The sequence below is a fragment of the Paroedura picta genome, chromosome 12 (genome assembly GCF_049243985.1).
Source record: "Paroedura picta isolate Pp20150507F chromosome 12, Ppicta_v3.0, whole genome shotgun sequence".
Taxonomy (NCBI): Eukaryota; Metazoa; Chordata; class Lepidosauria; order Squamata; family Gekkonidae; genus Paroedura; species Paroedura picta.
In genome coordinates, this window is record NC_135380.1 from 51338398 (window position 1) to 51356313 (window position 17916).

At 49.7% G+C, this 17916-nt stretch overlaps 1 protein-coding gene across 3 annotated transcripts in view; it reads left to right on the forward strand.

Moving 5' to 3' along the window:
• Window positions 1-15946, forward strand: part of FPGS (folylpolyglutamate synthase) — a 40406-nt gene extending 24460 nt beyond the window's left edge. For all 3 annotated transcript variants that reach the window (XM_077307006.1, XM_077307004.1, XM_077307005.1), the window contains exons 10-15: window positions 48-195; window positions 6967-7068; window positions 11476-11626; window positions 12433-12508; window positions 13210-13276; window positions 13444-15946. In XM_077307006.1, the coding sequence (XP_077163121.1) occupies window positions 48-195; window positions 6967-7068; window positions 11476-11626; window positions 12433-12508; window positions 13210-13276; window positions 13444-13880 (981 nt within the window). In that variant the 3' untranslated portion in view covers window positions 13881-15946. The remainder of the gene's footprint in view (window positions 1-47; window positions 196-6966; window positions 7069-11475; window positions 11627-12432; window positions 12509-13209; window positions 13277-13443) is intronic.
• The last annotated feature ends 1970 nt before the right edge of the window (window positions 15947-17916 follow it).

Here is a 17916-nt window from a genome sequence, read left to right on the forward strand (position 1 = left end):
TTTCCACTCTGGCTGGCACAATTAACTGGCAGCCCCTTCTTCTGCAGTGTCCGCTCTACCTGTGCCCAGACCTGGATGCCTTTGAAAAGGAGGAGAAACCTCTTCGGCTGGGATTGGCGGGGGACCATCAGCGTTCAAATGCTGCTTTGGCCCTGCAGCTGGCCCGGATGTGGCTGGAGCAGCAAGGGTATCTGGGTAAGAGGCAATGGGTCGCTCATTTTGGGTGTTTGGTCCTCGGTACATTTCTGGGGACTAAGTGGGGGATCACTTGGTGGGTAGCTCTAAAGAGGAAATCAAAAGTTAGCCAGCTCGGTGTCGTGTTTTAGAGTGGTGGCCTCTAAACTGGAGAACCGGGTCTGATTCCCCACTCCGCCTCCATATGCAGCCATCTGGGTGACCTTGGGCCAGTTGCAGTTCTCTCAGAGCTCTCTTAGCCCGACCTCCCTCACAAGAGGTCTTTGAGATTCGTTCAGATAGTACAAAGTGGGGTATAAAACACTTTGCGAGCATGGTAGGATACGAATATTTTAAATTCCAATAACTAATACTGGACAGATTAGTTGAATGGTCCCTCAGAAGCAATATTATTGTAATGTTTGAGGGAGTTGGAGTGGAAGGTGAGAGCCAACAGTTGCTGTCACTTCTTGCTTTGAGTCGTCCTGGAAATCTCTGGTTGGCCGTATTAAGAAACAGGATCCTGAGCTATTGGTGCGGGTCAGCATGGGAGGGACTTGTGGCCATGGGGATTTGAACTCGGATCACCCAACCCGCTAAACACGGGTACACAAAATTGCTGGTTTGGTTTTGTGTGTACATCATCTGTTTTTAATTGCTTTAATGATGTATATTGGAGGGGTTTGTTTTAATTTTATTTATATATTGAATTTCTGTACTGCCCTTCCATAAGGCTCAGAGCGGTATACATAAAATGTCATGAATTTATATAGGAATCTAGTGACAGTAACATAACAGTGGTTCCAAAATTGAACACAGCAAATTATAACAAAATGCTATAAAAGATTCACAGTGTGATAACTCCTCTCAACTTTTAGCATGAACCCATGAGAGGTCAGCATGGCTCAGGTCATGGAGGGAGTGTTTGGGGGACCAACAGATGTTGTTGAGTCGACCGGCCTCAACCAGATGCCTGATGAAGGAGCTCCCTTTTGCAGGCCCTGTGGAATTGTGGAAGTTCAGACAGGGCCCTGATCTCTTCAGGGAGCTCGATCCACCAGGTGGGGCCAGGACCAAGAAGGCGTTGGCCCTGGTTGAGGTCCGACGTGCTTCTCTGGGGCTCTTTTGAGGGCATAGGCAGGGAGGCGGTCTCTCAGGTACACTGGGCCCAGACCGCGTATGGCCTTAAAGGTAAGAACCAAAACCTTAAGCCTGATCCGGTATTCAACTGGGAGCCAGCAGAGTTGTTGAAGCACAGGCTGGATGTCGGCTCTCCATGTTGCGTTTGTGAGTATCTGGGCCACAGCATTTTGGACTAGTTGTAGTTTCCAGATCAAGGGTAAGGCCAGGCCTCCATAGAGTGAGTTGCAGAAGTCTACTCTAGAGGTGACCATTGTGTGGATCACTGTGGCTAGGTGCCCTGTGGCCATGTAGGGTGCTAGTAGCTTGGCTTGGCGGAGGTGGTAGAAGGCCTGACATGAAGCTCTCATGACCTGTGCCTCCATGGAGAGGGAGGCATTGAGGATCACACCCAGGTTTCCGGCAGTGTGGGCTACTGCTAGATGCACTCCATCCAGATTGCGTAAGCATGCTTCCTCACTTAGAATCATAGAATCATAGAATAATAGACTTGGAAGGGACCTCATGAGTCATCTAGTCCAACCCCCTGTACTATGCAGGACACTCATATCCCAATCGCTCATCTACTGTAACCTGCCACACCTTTGCCTTCACAGAATCAGCCTCTCTGTCAGATGGCTATCTAGCCTCTGTTTAAAAATTTCCAAAGATGGAGGACCCACTACCTCCCGAGGAAGCCTGTTCCAGTGAGAAACCGCTCTAACTGTCAGGAACTTCTTCCATATTTTTAGATGTAATTTCTTTTGAATTAATTTCATCCCATTCGTTCTGGTCTGTCCCTCTGGGGCAAGAGACAACAATTCTGCTCCATCCTCCATATGGCAGCCTTTTAAATACTTGAAGATGGTTATCAGATCCCCTCTCAGTTGTCTCCTCTCTAGGCTAAACTGACCCAGTTCCCCCAACCTTTCTTCATATGTCTTGGTCTCCAAACCCCTCACCATCTTTGTTGCCCTCCTCTGGACACATTCCAGTTTGTCAACATCCCTCTTCAGCTGGGGTGCCCAAAACTGAACACAGGACTCCAAGTGAGGCCGAACCAGAGCATAGTAAAGCGGTACCATCACCTCCCGTGATCTGGACACGATACTCCGTTTGCCCAAAATCCCATTTGCCTCTTTAGCCACTGAGTCACACTGCTGACTCATGTTCAATGTATGGCCTACTAAGACTCCTAGATCCTTTTCACACATGCTACTGCCAAGACAAGTCTCCCCCATCTTATATTGGTGTATTTGGTTTTTCCTATCTAAATGCAGAACTTTACATTTGTCCCTATTGAACTTCATTTTATTCAGTTTAGCCCACTTCTCAAGCCTATCAAGATCATCCTGTATTCTGCTGCTGCCGTCAGTTGTGTTTGCTACCCCTCCCAGTTTAGTATCATCTGCAAATTTAATGTATCCCCTCTAATCCCTCATCCAAATCATTTATAAATATGTTGAACAACACAGGCCCCAGGTCAGATCCTTGGGGTACTCCACTTTTCCAAGAAGATGCTGAACCATTAACAAGCACCCTCTGGGTACGATTTGTCAACCAGTTATTGATCCACCTGACAGAATTAGGATCCATATCGCATTTTACCAACTCGTGAACAATAATATCATGTGGAACCTTAACAAAAGCTTTAGGGAAATCCTGATAAACTATGTCCACGGCATTCCCCTGATCCAGCAAGGTAGTCACTTTCTCGAAAAAAGAGATAAGGTTGGTCTGACATGACTTGTTCTTGCGAAACCCATGCTGAGTCTTAGAAATCACAGCTCTCAGTTTCAGCTGCTCAAGGACCAAGTGTTTGATTATTTGTTCCAAAATTTTGCCAGCTACAGATGTCAAGCTGACGGGTCGGTAATTACCCAGATCCTCCTTTTTCCCTTTCTTGAAGATTGGGACAACATTGGCCCGCCTCCAATCATCTGGCACTTCACCTGTTCTCCAAGAAGTGTCAAAAAGAATGGACAGAGGTTCAGAGATGACATCTGCAAGTTCTTTTAGTACCCTCGGATGCAGTTCATCTGGCCCAGAAGACTTTGTTTCATTTAAAGAAACTAGGTTTTTGTGGACCGTTCCAACAGTGATCCTAGGCCACCATTCCCGTCCCCCGTGTTGTGTTACATTTTTGCCACATTGATCACTATTTCCCTCACAAGAGAAGACTGAGGAGAAATAGGAGTTAAGCCGTTCAGCCCTCTCTTCAACATCATCATCTGTTATAATTTCACTTTCTTGTCCTCGCAGTGGTCCTATGGTGTCCCTATTCTTTTTCTTGCTTGAAATATAACTAAAGAAGCCTTTTTTGTTATGTTTAGCATTTCTAGCTAGCCTAAGCTCATATTGAGCTTCAGCTTTTCTAACACTCCCCCTACAATTATTGGTTATTTGTTTATACTCATCCTTGTTAATAAAGCCTTCCTTCCATTTCCTAAATGACTCTTTTTTATTCCTCAAATCTTTTGACAATGCTTATGGGGCCAACTTGGCTTCCTTAGGCTCCTTCCATCTTTTCTTCTCAAGAGAATTGTTTGTTATTGAGCCTTCAGTATTTCACTTTTAAGAAACTCCCAGCCATCTTGGACTCCCGTCTCTTTAAGACTTTCTGACCACAGGACTCTACACCAGTGGTCCCCAACCTGCGGGCCGCGGCCCGGTGTCGGGCCGCAAAGGCCATGGCGCCAGGCCGCGGCTCCCTCTCCCCGCCCCCCCCCCGCAGTAAAAAACTTGCCAGGCTGCAAGCTTGCGGCCCGGGAGCTTCTTACTGCAGGAGGGCGGGGAGAGGGAATCAGGGCCGGGCCGCGCATCACGCATGCGTAGCCCGTGCAGGCGCGGCTTGATGCGCGGGCGTGGCTCGATGCGCGGGCGAGGCCCCGTGCGCGGGCGCGGCCCAATGCGCAGGCGCAGCCGGTCCGTGCGGGCGCGGCCCGATGCCCTGCCTGTCCCCAGCCTCAGAAAGGTTGGGGACCACTGCTCTACACAACATACCTGTGAAAATCAGCTCTCCTGAAATCCAGTCTGTAAGTATGACTACGTAAAGGTTTTCTCTTTCCCACAATTGAAAATTCCTTTCCTGCCCAGCCACAGGACCTCCGTCTTTGAAGGGTTGAGCTTCAGGCAACTTTGTTTGCGTCACCTCGCCACCACTTCCAGGCACCTGGCTAAGGATTCTGGGGGAGGATGAGGGCAGTTGTCCATCAGAAGGAAGAGCTGGGTGTCATGTGCGTATTGGTGGCAACCCAGCCCAAACCTCCACACCAGCTGTGCAAGAGGGCGCATGAAGATGGTAAATAAGTTAGGAGAGAGGACTGCTCCTTGTGGGACTCCACATGTGGGCTGGTGATGACTCTCTCTCCTTTCAGCCCTTTGTCCGTGACCCTGGAGGAAGGAGATCAGCCATTTGAGGGCTGTCCTCCATATCCTGGCGTCAGCAAGGCAGTGAGCTAAGAGCCCATGGTTGACTGTGTCAAATGCTGCTGATAGATCTAATAGTACACTTTGGCCCAGCTGGTGGCAGAGGTCATCTATCAGGGCGATTAGCGCTATCTACACCCCATGGCCAGGCCAGAAGCCCAACTGGAATGGGTCAAGAGCTCAAGTTTCTTCCAGGAATGCTGATATTTGGTCCCCAGCAGCCCTTTCATCCAACTTCCCCAGAAACGCTAAGTGCGAGATGAGGCAGTAGTTGTCAGGCTACTGCAGGTCCAGGGATGTTTTTCTGAGCAACGGGCACACCACTGCCTTTTGAAATCCTTCCAGGAATTCTCCCGTTGAGAGGAAGGGATTGGTTATTTCCCAGAGGGGGGCTCCCAAAGAGGGGGCTCTTAGGTCAGTTGTTTAAGGAGCCACAATGGGCATGCGTCCAGTAAGACGGAGCTCTACCGCCAGGCCTTTGAGTGAGGTCAGGTGGAACAGGGAAAAGCTTACCCCTCCCTGGGTTGCTGTTTCCCCATCACCCTGGGCACACTGGCCAGTGGGGGGTCTGGGTATATAACCGGGGGGGGGATTTATGGAGGATGGGCGGCTGGGAGGGTTTTTTGTGTTACTGCATTCTTTTCCATTGTTGCACACTGCTGTGAGCCAGCAGAGCTTGGAACAGCGGTAAACAAATGTAATAATCAATTAATTGATCCTATCTGAGCAGTATGGAGGCCCCTGGCAGGTCGATATCATTTGAGACTGTTTGAGAAAGACCTGGCTGTTGGTGGTCACCTGGATAGTATCCAAGACCGGGCCTTTCTTGCAGCATTTGCTTTGGAGAGAGATTATTAGCAAGATTATTTGATCGATGAAACTCTGCTTTTAGAGCATGCTGCGCCCGTTCATCCCAGATCTCTTCTTTCCTCTACCGACCTGTTTTAAACACCTTTCCTACGGAGCCTTTGTCCCTGCGCTGCAGGCCAGGTAGAAACAAGGGAACGTTTTTTGTTTCACTGTTTCATATATAACACCCCCCCGAGGCCAATTAATTCAACCCTTACCTGAGAGATGTTCAGGTCTCTCATCAGGGGAAAAGGTGCAGAAGCTCCTGAGTGATGAAAACAGCCAAATGTGTGTTGTCACCATTAAGTGGCAAAGCTCTTCCATAGGGTAAAGATTTTTAAAAAATCTATGCTGTCTTGATAGTTTATAATTGCAATGAATTTTTAAATCTTTATTGACCGTTTTCTGTTTTGTCAGTTTAAATAATCTACTGTATCTACTTGATACCCTAACCCCCTGGCCAGATTCTACCCCCATTAGTCAGCTGTTAGGGGTGGGAAGGTTCATCCAGTTCTTGTATTAAGAAGGAATATTCTTTTGGATTGTCCTCTGGAGGCCTTATATTTCACTATGTTTGCCCATTCAGTCTGGTATATCTTTATAACCTAGTTACATATTTTATTTGTATACTAGCTTTCGCTGGCAGGGGCTCCTGGGAACTGTAGTCCATGGACTTCTGGAGGGCCACAGTTTGACTACCCCTGCTCTACAGCCACCCCATCTGTTCAGCCTTAGTCCATGGCTCTGCACAGGGACCACCCATCACATTGCGCCCAAGAGTTCCTTGTTACTCCTGTCTGAGCCTTTTGAAGGCCTGGGGAGGTGAGGTGACCAATGTCAGATGGAGCAGAAGTAACACCATCGAGGGGTGAGATGCAGGCCTTTAAGGCACTTGTCTCCTCAAGAGCCCTGCTCTGCCTATGCTCGTCTTGATCCTCACGTGGGGGTGGCCGGACTGCACAGATATTTCCTTCGTTAGCTTAATCTTAATATATCTCCAAAGTGATCTTAAAGTGTTACAAGCTTATTGTACTTACCTCGTATGTTTCTGTACTCTGGTCTATGACCGTTCAAAGGAATAAATAAAGGAAGGATTCATTCATTTATATATACATTTATATATTTTGCCCCTCCTAGCATTGCTGGTTCGGGGCGGCTTCCAACATGAGCATAACAACATATACAATAAATAAGGTATAAACAATTTACATTTTAAATCTTCTAAAAACAATCAATCAAACAGCTGTGTGGTCAGAATAGGTCAGTGAGAGCATCTAGTTTTTTTTGGGGGGGGTATATAGGGAGCCCGGTCAATGTTTGATCAGGACGTCTGAGGTTCTTCTTTGTTCTGCAGCCTAACTGATGGGCGTGGGGGCTTTTTCCATGTCTGGACAGATACCAGTGAGGGGAGGGACCCTTGGCCCAGCCCTGAGATGTCGCTGAAGAAGCCTCCTCCATTGGCCCCCGTCTTCAGGCCTGGAGAGCCCATGGTCCAAGGTAAAGCTGTTCTTTTCTGCTCGGACAGAAATTTCATTCTGAAGAGAGGCAAGCTTGTTTCTGCTGTCTCCTTGTGTGTCGCTCCTATCCTTGACTTGGCAAATAGGATTTTGGCCCAGAGTGGATCCCTTCTGCTTCCAATACCACCACCACCAGCAGCAGCCCTTGTTTCATCATGGGCATTAAAGAAACCCTTGGGTTGAGTGCTCAGATGGGATGCAAACCAAAGTGACAGAGCAAGAATGGGTACTAAGGGTTAGAAGAAGAAGAAGAGTTGGTTCTTATATGCCGCTTTTCCCTACCCGAAGGAGGCTCAAAGCGACTTACAGTCGCCTTCCCATTCCTCTCCCCACAACAGACAACAGACCCACCTGTGGGGTGGGTGAGGCTGAGAGAGCCCTGATATTACTGCTCGGTCAGACCAGTTTTATCAGTGCCATGGTGAGCCCAAGGTCACCCAGCTGGTTGCATGTAGGGGAGGAGCGGGGAATCAAACCCAGCATGCCAGATTAGAAGTCCGCACTCCTAACCACTACACCAAACTGGTTAGTGGGGTTACCCTTTTTCAGCCCTCTGATCATGGACCCTGAGATATTGTTCAGGCTTCAGGGAGCCCCAGGACTGGGCCTGCTGTGCCCAAGGAGGACTGGGAGGGCGGGGGGAGACTAGAGGCAGTTTGAGGCAGGAGTTGGCATCCAGGCTCTACCCCTTTTCCCAGGTGCAGTAACCAGGCAAGAATGCAGACCCCCCCCCCCCAGTCAGTGGAAGCAGCCGGTTCCCTGCTTTCACGCCAGTGCTGGGAACAGCTTGGGGCCGAGTCTGTCAAGCAGGTTATAAGGGGAAAATCTAGGGAGTCCTGGTTGGGAGTCCCTGCCCTAAATGGTCATAAGGACTGTGGCTTTCTCTCTCTGTGTAAAGCCTGATGGAAGAAGCTAAGTCTCATAACGTTATTGTCACTGTTTTAATGTGGGACCTTTGAGTCCCTTCTTTGAAATGCTGGCTTTCCTTTGGTCTGATGGGTTACTTTGTTTAATGATTTAACTGAGATCTTTATGGACTTTGGATTTTTACTGCTCCCGCAAGCCAGTTTGCTGTTTGCAGATAAGCTTTAATGGGGATGTATTTCAGTCCTCCATGTTACTTTGAGTATTTTACCAGAAACGTTCTTGAATATATTCCATAAATAATAAAATAGATCAGTATTAAGGTCATAAAACAGATATTTGTAACACCATTTCACGCGATGATTGAAGCAGCTGAGACGTGTGCTTCTGGAATATCCAACTGCCGCTGTCTTTTCCCTTTCAAAAAATTGGCTCTCAAAGCAGAATCAGAATCAGTGAGTTAGGTGAACCGTCATTCATTCTCACTGTGGTTGGGCATGCCCTCATGTTTGACAAACCGTGGCGTTGGATGGGAAGCGGAAGTGGAGCCCCTGAACTGTCGAATTGGGGGGAGTGCAGCCAGGAGAAAAAACAGAGCGGCACCTCTGCAGATGGAAGAAAACCTTGGTCAGGTGCAATTTCTGAATTTTTATGGCCATGCACAGATTATGCTGTCTTTGTGCCTTCAAAATGAGTCGCCACAGACGGATGCAGTCAATATGTGAGGGGTGAGAGCAGCCAAGTCAAAGCCATGGACTCTGCTCCTTCCTCTTGTCAACAGGCGGCTGTTTGTTTGCATGCCAGCTCTCTTGCCCTCCCGCTGCCCGGCCTTAACCCCTCGAAGCTTGACATTCCCTACCAGCCAACGTATCAGCCTGCCATTGGAAGGGTTGACCCCATATCTGGTGTGTTACGTGTGCGAAAGGGGAATCTGATAATTGGCACCAAAATTTGTATTCTAATATCTTCCAGTCTTGACCGATTTGGAGTTTTGTTTTGGGTTTATGAACCTACTGATCTTTTACCCTATTTGACGAACAACTGCAAGAGGAACAGATTCCCCTGACTCCCTGGAGAAGAGCCTGATGCTGGGAGCGATCGAGGGCAAAAGAAGAAGGGGACGACAGAGAATGAGGTGGCTGGATGGAGTCACTGAAGCAGTCGGTGTGAGCTTAAATGGACTCCGGGAAAAGAAACGATGGCCTGGAGGGTCATTGTCCATGGGGTCGCGATGGGTCGGACACGACTTCGCACCTAACAACAACAACAATTTTGTGAAGGGAAACTTCCAGTAGCTTCTAGTTCCTGTGCTGCTGAATCTGGACTTCTTGCCTCCAGGACAAAAGTTTCTACAATTTGCTCAGTTCTTAAGGCAGCAGTAACAATACCCACGACAACACCAGATCTGTTGGGAGTCCTTAAATTTGTCCCATCAAGGGCTCTGTTTGCCAAGCACCAGCTTCTTGCCCCTGAGGAATTGAAGACCAGTGTGGGGGGATTGCCTCCCCATAGTGATTCTCTACAGATTTCTCTAATCTCTGTGGCAGGGGTGGCCAAGCTGTGGCCATGAGCCCCTGCCAGTGCTGGTAGTTGTAGTCCATGGACATCTGGAGAGTTTGGCCACCCTTGCTCTATGGTAAATACTATAGAGACTGGGGGAGGCAGTGTAGAACATCACCAAGAAGTGTCCTCACAACCCCCGTCTCTAAACTTTATCCTCCCTACCTCTTGAAAGTGTCTACAATTACCCCTGCTGAGGACTTACCCAATTGGCTTCCGGTAACTGTTGGGAAGGTAAAATCACATATCACTCTGCTTAAAAGCGGCAAAGCCCTGGGCATGGATGACATCCCTCCTGTGTTGGTGGAAGCGAATATAAACTGGCCTTTTTGGCCTCTCTCTTCACATACATCGATAGGACTGGCCTTATTTGCAGTGTTTGGAAAGCAGAAATTGTTGTTCCTCTCGCAAAAAAAAGGAAGTAGAGAAGATCCAACAAACTACAGTCCTATAAGTCTGCTAAGTGTTACCATCAAACTCCATGCCAGGTGTTCTAGAAGAATTTCAAGACTGGTTGTAGAAAGAAGACTAGTTAGTTGACGAACAGGATTTAGGAAAGGACAATCTACCATAGATCATTGTATCGTATTACAACACCTAGTGGAAAAGTATAGCCACAAGGGCACACCTTCCTTATGTGCTGCCTTTGTGGACCTGATGCTGGATTTCAATTCCTTCTCCCGTGTAAAGCTCTGGGAAAAATGAGAATCTTCCTCTATTGATCACCGGCTGCTCTTCTTATCCACGAAACTGCCTTGAGAGTCAGATGCAGCAAGCAAGTTCATCTTTCTGGCAAAATTAGGACTCAAAGAGGCATGAGACAAGGTTGCCTCTTGGCCCCTTTGTTGTTTATCTACGCCAGGGGTAGTCAAACTGCGGCCCTCCAGATGTCCATGGACTACAATTCCCAGGAGCCCCCTGCCAGCGTTCGCTGGCAGGGGGCTCCTGGGAATTATAGTCCATGGACATCTGGAGGGCCGCAGTTTGACTACCCCTGATCTATGCTATCAATGATCTTGTTAAAAATCTACACAAAGCTGATAATCCTCCGCCTAAATTAGCCAGTTGTCACATTTCAGTTCTTTTGTATGCAGATGAGGCTGTTTTGCTATTTGTGGCAAAAGGGCAGATTTTCATACCGCTGCTGAAAGAGCTTCATCGATGGCTCTGAGCCATGACAGTGACAGGACCCTCCACCTCCAGAGGCTGCAGACCTGAAATGCAAGCAATCAAGGAGGGGCACTGTGTAAAGCAGGCTGCTGGACTGGCTGGACCACCAGCGGATCTTTTCTGGCCCAGGCCTTGCCATGGCTCCCAGGGGAGGGCAGGGAAAAAAGATGGGAGCCCATGAGGACATGGGGGCAGAGGGTGCTCCAGCGATAGCCAGTTCTTCTAGGAACTGCACACGGTCTGGTGACAGTGATTGGCTCTAATGGCAAAATGGAGCCTCCACCTTCAGAGGCAGCATACCTCCAGACAAGCAGCAGGGAGGTGGTGATGTCGTATTACAGGCATGAAAAGAATGGACTTTACATTCCCAGAAGCACCTGTTTGGGCCTCTGTTGCAAACAGAATGATGCTGTTTGGGGTCCGGATGCAACAGAGACCATTCTTCTCCAGCCCCCTCACACTTTGTCGCCTGCTGAGCTGAGGCAGGTTATGGCCCTTTCTTCCAGGGAGGGGTACCAGCTTGGCACTCGCTCCCTGAGCGTCTGGCACTACTGCTCTTAACCTCATAGGTAATGGGGAAAGATGGTCAGCATCCTGTATTCCCCTACGTGCAGGCTTGGGCTGTCCACATGCCCACATTATGCTGGCAGACTCCAAAGCTTGTGTGCCATATTATGCTTGTTTTTTTTTAATTGGTTCTAGTAAAAAGGAATATTGCGTGGCTTCTTGATTTTGGGGACGAAGGGCAGGGAAAAGCAGCCCCACTGACCTTCCTCCGCTTCTTTCCTCCCAGGCCTCCAGGCGACAGAATGGCTCGGCCGCAACCAGGTGCTGCACCACGGCCCTTTGACGTGGTACATCGATGGCGCCCATACCACCAGCAGCATCCAGGCCTGCGTGCGCTGGTTTCGCCAGGCTGCCCTCAATGAAGAGAAGCCTGCAGAGTAAGGGGCAGAGGGGCTGGCGGTGCATGCAGCCCTTCCATATCACGATAATGGGCTGGGCGGGGAGCCATATTACGGACCTCCCTTGGTGCGCCCCAAAGTATGCTAAGCAAGCAGAGTTCGGATGGGTTGAGGCGACAACCAGTGGGATCCAGCAACAGTTGAAGGTGCAAAGCAGGCCTGACCTGTGCCTGAATGGGCTCCTTTTGCTGTGCTGCCTGCCTGCCTGGAGCGGGCTGGGCCCAGTTGGGAGAGGATCGGTGTGGCGTGCAGAAGGCCCCGGGTTGCCCTGAGCTGGATGGCTGAGCCTGTCGGGCCTCGGAAGCTAAGCAGGGCAGGGCATGTTGATTATTTGATTTGTAGACCGCCCCTCTCCACAGGTGGGCTTGGGGTGGTTCACATCAATAGATAAAAACATTCATAAACGTTGAAAAACATCTTAATTAAAAATCTACCGAAGCCCCATTCCCCACCCTAGCCTGCTTCAGTCTGAGGGATAACATCACGTAGTGTCCATAAACTGGATTAGGAGGCAGATCGATAAAACCAATAATGGAACACCCCAGGGTTCCAAGAACGTTTTAGCCATCATTTATAATACGAGGTACTTGCAGTGTGTGTTACAATTTGCCCTGAGCCTGCGGGGGGGGGGGGGGGCAGTCTTCAGACTATAATAAATAAATAGGGTGAGTAGGAAGGGAGACACCTTCTTGGGCTACTGCTGGGCCTTCTGAGGGCTGTTTGTTGTCGGAAACTGGGCTGGGTGGCTTCTGGTTGGAATCCTGCCTTTCTTCTCGCCTCTGCAGTGGCTCCGAAGTCCGAGTGCTGCTCTTCAATGTGACCGGGGACCGGGACACGGCTGCTCTCCTGAAGCTGCTGCTGGTGAGCGGGGGATGAGGCTGTGGCTGCTGCGGAGGGAGACAGAGGGGAAGGCTCGGAGGCCTTCTAGACCAAAGAATGTCCAGTCCTGTGTCATCGTCCCCCCGCCCTCCACAGGCCTGCCGTACAGGTCATTTAAACCCCACATGGCCACAATCAGGATTTGAGAAACTCAGAAGTGTCCCAATTGTGCAGAACTTAATTAAATCCCACCCACTTAGGAATCCTTCCCAGGACCATCAAGAAACCCTGTTTGAGAAAGGCCTGGCCTAGAGAGATTGTTTGTTATAATAGATATTACACTTGGAGATGTCAGAATATTTTCTTGTTGTCTGCTCATCTTGGAATTTAGTTTTTTCTCTTAATAAATTGTTTTCAGTTACTTGGCTTAATTTGTTGACACTAGCTTCTTTCCAATGGTTAAAGATACTGGGGAAATTTGGGCTTTTTCCCCCTGGCCAATAAATGTTCCCACTGATGATATACCAGTGGTGGTTGGCCTTCTCCATGGATCTCATGTGCTGTTCATGAGAGTTAGGTGCATGCCTTTTATAAACTGAGGAGCACTGAGAGGCAAGATTTCCCTCCCCACTCCCATGTGCAGAAGTCTGAACTGCTACAGTCCAGGAAGAGGCCTTGTTCCGTGTGTTGAATGTTTCTGAGCTGCTTTCCTGAAAACCTGATTATTCTGTTTTTCTTTTCAGCCTTGCCAGTTTGACTATGCTGTTTTCTGCCCCAATTTCACTGAAGTGTCTACAGTGGGGAATGCAGGTTAGTGGGAGAGCAGAGATGGGAGGGGGGGGGGGTTTGATCTGCAGACCTCACTCTTAAGACTATCTCATGGTCTCAGGCTGATGGCCTGTCGGTCTGTCCCTGAGTGTCGTTGGGAGGGCAGGATCCTGGCCCTCTTGTGACTTCTCCTCGGCTTCCTCTTTCAGACCAGCAAAACTTCAATGTAACACTGGAGAACGTCTTGACGCGCTGCCTGCAGAATCAGAGCTACTGGAATCGGCTGATGGAGGCAAAAGTGGGCCAGGACCCTTGGCTGTCCCCTGCTGAAGAGGTGGAAGGGGTAGGCGGCTGGCTGAAGCCGGCCCCCCTGCACGGATCCCTGCTCTTCATGCCTCCCGCTGCTCGCCCACTGAATGCCAACTCCTTGGTTTTCCCGTGCATCTCCCACGCGCTGCAGTGGATCACTCAGGGCCGGGACCCGCACTTCCAAGCCCCGGCCTCCAGAGGCCTCCACCCACACCCTGTGGCCAGCAGTGGCGCCGTTCTGCTCAAGGAAGCGGCCTCCATCCGGGTCCTGGTGACTGGCAGCTTGCACTTGGTGGGCGGAGTCTTGAAGCTGCTGGATCCATCCCTCTCACAGTAGGGGGCGCTGCTGGGGCCCCTCCCGGGGCTGCCTCTGCCGTCTACTTGAAGCGCTCTCGGATGCAGGAGGGCGGCTGGTTGCTGGCATGCCTCCAAAGCTGCAGTGGCACCCGTTCAAGGCTCCTTTCCCTCAAGGGACCCGGGGAAGGAGGGCTGGTATCTGAACCTGGCAGTGCCATCTTCCTCCAGCATGCATCCTAAGAAAGACCCCCCTGCCTTTTGTGGCCAAGGCTTCCTCTCCAGCATCGAGGGATCTCTCTGCTGCTGCTCGGACTTGGGGGTTCTCCCCCCCTTCCTCTTGTGGCTGCTCTGCAAGACCTTCCTCCTCCGTAAATCAGGCCCCTCTTTAACCTGAGCCAAAGCCACACGTGATCTAGCTTGTGGCAGACAGTGGCGTCCTCGGAGTCTGAGCCATCACGAGGTGGACTGGTAGCTTTTAACCTAAGACGTGCCTTTTAACTGGCCCACTCGCCTTTCTCCTTGGCCAGCTCCCCTCTCTCTGGTGTCTGTCGTTTCCTGCCATTTTGATGGGTTGTGGGGAGGCTGGCAGCTTTTTCCCCACAAGTCTTTCCCATCAGTGCTTTCGTATTGTCTCCTCATTTTCGTTACCTTTTTGCGGCTTTCTGAGGTCAGCAGGCTGTGCTTTCTGGAAGGGTAGCTTGGGAGAACAGAGGTCCGAATTGTCTGGATAAGTTTACAGTGTGCTCATTTTCTGCACAGACCAGAGCAGTGGACAGCCCTGGCCTCTGGCCCACGCAGCTCCTGTGCAGTTCCCCCTGAAGATACAGGCGTGTTCTGGGGACTTGGGTGCCTTTGCCTCTCAGGGGACAATTGGCGCACCTCCCTCCCTCCCTCCCTCCCTCCCTCCCTCCCTCCCTCCCTCCGCCAGAGTGCTAAGTGCAGGGTGCTTCGTTGCTGGAAGGATCTTCTGGTCTCAAAAACATCCCTTTCGGGTTCTGGGGGCCAACAGAGGGTTGGTTTTGCTTGACCATGCATGCCACCATGTGGTGTGTTGAGTTGTTTACTTCGTAGGTGCAGCTGAAATCTTCCTTGTTCCATCCTTCTTCCGACTCCTGACTCTCCCCGCTGGGGTCCACAGGTGAATCTTCCTTATCACAAGGCATGAGATGCAACCCCAAAATCGGGGGTGGGGGGTGGGGTACAGGGAGAGTTTTTCTGATCGGACGAGTGTTTTAAGTTCTGTTTTTTAAATCCTGATTCAGATGTGCTGCTTCCACAGGACTGTCCTGCCCCGTAAGTGCCCTGATGTTTGGGGTGGGGCTCGAAAGCAGACCCCTCGTGCCCATAGGGATGTGGCTGCCCTGACTTCCTTTGACATGCAGCTTTTCTGCATACAAGATGCGTTTGTCATGGGGATGGTTTTTAGCAAAGCCCCTTTGTGAGGCTTATTGTTCCACCCCCACACAGACACACACACACACACACGCACTGTCAGCCCTGCTGGATATGGGTATGTGCTCTGTCTGGTTCGGCTTGTGCCCAGTGACCATCTGATGGGAAGGAGTGTGGTGGGGAAATTGGTATTGGCAAACTCCCCCCAAAGAAACGGTGTGGCTTCTTAAAACGGTGTCTGCTCCTGGGAGGGGCTTTTTATAGTTATTCCTGGGGTGCCAGGCACACGCCAGGGGGCGCACTGGGGACTCCATGTTTCCCAAGTGAGGAACGGCAGCCCTGGGACCTGCTTCAATGCAGGACAGAGAGTCAGTTCTTGGGGGTGAAGGGCATGTCTCGGCTTTGTGGAAGAACACAGTAACTTAACTTTCCCCTTAACTTTCCCCTTTACCTGCATTTCTCTTCCTGACTCTTGTCTCAAGAGGCAGAGAATTAAATGACAAATTCTATTGAGAAAGTAATTTATCTCAGAATTATAGCTTTTGTTCCTTATTTTAAATTAAACCTTCTAATCATTTTCATAGTTGCACTTTTATTCCTTTTTAAAAGCAACTTCCAACGACTTTTGAAGTTTTTTTTAAAAAGCAACACGTCTGCCCAACTAACATGAAACTGGTGGAAGAGATGTTCTAAATAAAGGACATGAGAACTTTCTAGCCCCTTGTGTTTTTTTCAGGCTCCATCATGACTTTGGATAAATTCCTCCGTATTAGTTTGGACAACTTCTCCATCTTAGTTTCTGTTTTCCAAAGAAAGTGCAAACCAGAGGGTTTTGGATAGCCTCTGAACAACCCGTGATTGGATGGATGGATGGATGGATGGATGGATGGATGGATGGATGGATGGATGGATGGATGGATGGATGGATGGATGGATGGATGGGTGGGTGGATGGATGGATGGATGGATGGATGGGTGGAAAATTTACAGGCAATTGATTTCAAGTTTGGAGAGCAAGACATATGAGGAAAGGTTGGGGGAGCTTGGTCTGTTTAGCCTGGGGAGGAGACGACTGAGATGGGATCTGATAACCATCTTCAAGTATTTAAAAGGGTGCCATATGGAGGATGGAGCAGAATTGTTCTCTCTTGCCCCAGAGGGACAGACCAGAACGAATGGGATGAAATTAATTCAAAGGATATTCCATCTAAACATCCAGAAGAAGTTTCTCAGTGGAACAGGCTTCCTCGGGAGGTGGGAGGTTCTCCGTCTTTGGAGATTTTTAGACAGAGGTTGGATAGCCATCTGACAGACTGATTCTTTGAAGATTTGAGGGGGTGGCAGGTTACAATGGATGAGTGGTGTGAGTGTTCTGCATATTGTAGAGGGTTGGAGAAGATGACCCAGGAGGTCCCTTCCAACTCGTATGATTCTAAGACAGATGAAAATGGGTACTGCTTTGCCCATTACATGTTTAACTTCTGCAGTATGTCTTCACAGCAAATAGTCATGGCTCTGGCTTAGAGAACTCTAAAAGAGGATTAGGCGAATCCATGGAGTAAAAAAATCTTCTCAGAAGCTATTGGCCATGGTGGCTTTATGGAGCCTCCATGTTCAGAGGCAATCAATCTTCATCAGTGGTTAAATGGTAAGATTTGCCTTCACCCTCTGCCCCCTGGGTACGGCGAGCTGGCTGTTGTTGGGAATAGGATGCTAAACCAGATGAGTGTTTAGATCTGCTCCATTAGAAACGGTGCAAGGAGGAGTCAGGCAACACCCCAACCATTTGGGATCTCCTGCCACGTCTCCCCTTACAGGGAACCTATAAATAAGACTCTGCAGAACAGAGAATCCAATAGAGCCTCTAAGACCAACAAAGATGGTCTTTCTGCATGCACAGAAAGCTCCCACCTTTAAGACCACCTTTGTTGGTCTTAAAGGCATTATTGGACTACTAGTAATCAAGCCCGCTGTAAAATAAATACAGCGGGCGCTAGGCATGGGAGCCTCTCACCGCATCAGGCCGCCGGTAAAGGAGCAACTGCGAGCCACGCTGTGCGCGGCTCGCAGTTGCTCCGGTGGGGACTCTGAGGGACCAATCGGCAGGCGCAAAGCACCTGCCGATTGGTCCCTCCAGTAGTCTGTCCAGAGGAAGGGGCCAATCGGCACCCTTCCTCATCACAGACACATCCCGCCTCCCAAGCCCTTATCCTTTTATTTAGTCCGCGGTGCCGCGGGCTGTGTTAAGATTATGTTGTGCTACTTCAGACCAACATGACGACCCACTTGAATCTAACACAGTGCAGGGATTTAATGTTAGATTTGTAGCCATTGTTATGCAGTTGTGTTTTTACTGGTTTTATTTATAACTAGATAGATTCTAGCGGCCGTTGTACTTGTAAATACAACAGCCGCTAGAAAGGGTGGATGGGAGGAGAGAGTTGTGTGAATGAAGAAGACAGATCTGCAAGGAGGGAGAAAAGGAAGAATTCAGAAGGGATGGAAGGCAGGTGTAGGGTAAGGAGGTGGGCCAGAGGTGGCCGAGTTAAAGAGTGAATGGAGAAGAGAGGGAGGAAGGTAGCAGCAGATGGAGAGGACTGAGGGCACAAAAGAAAGAAAAGATAAGGGTTTGAGTGGGCTCCTTGCCCCTACCCAGCCCTGGCAACAGCGTGGCCTTCCCCCCAC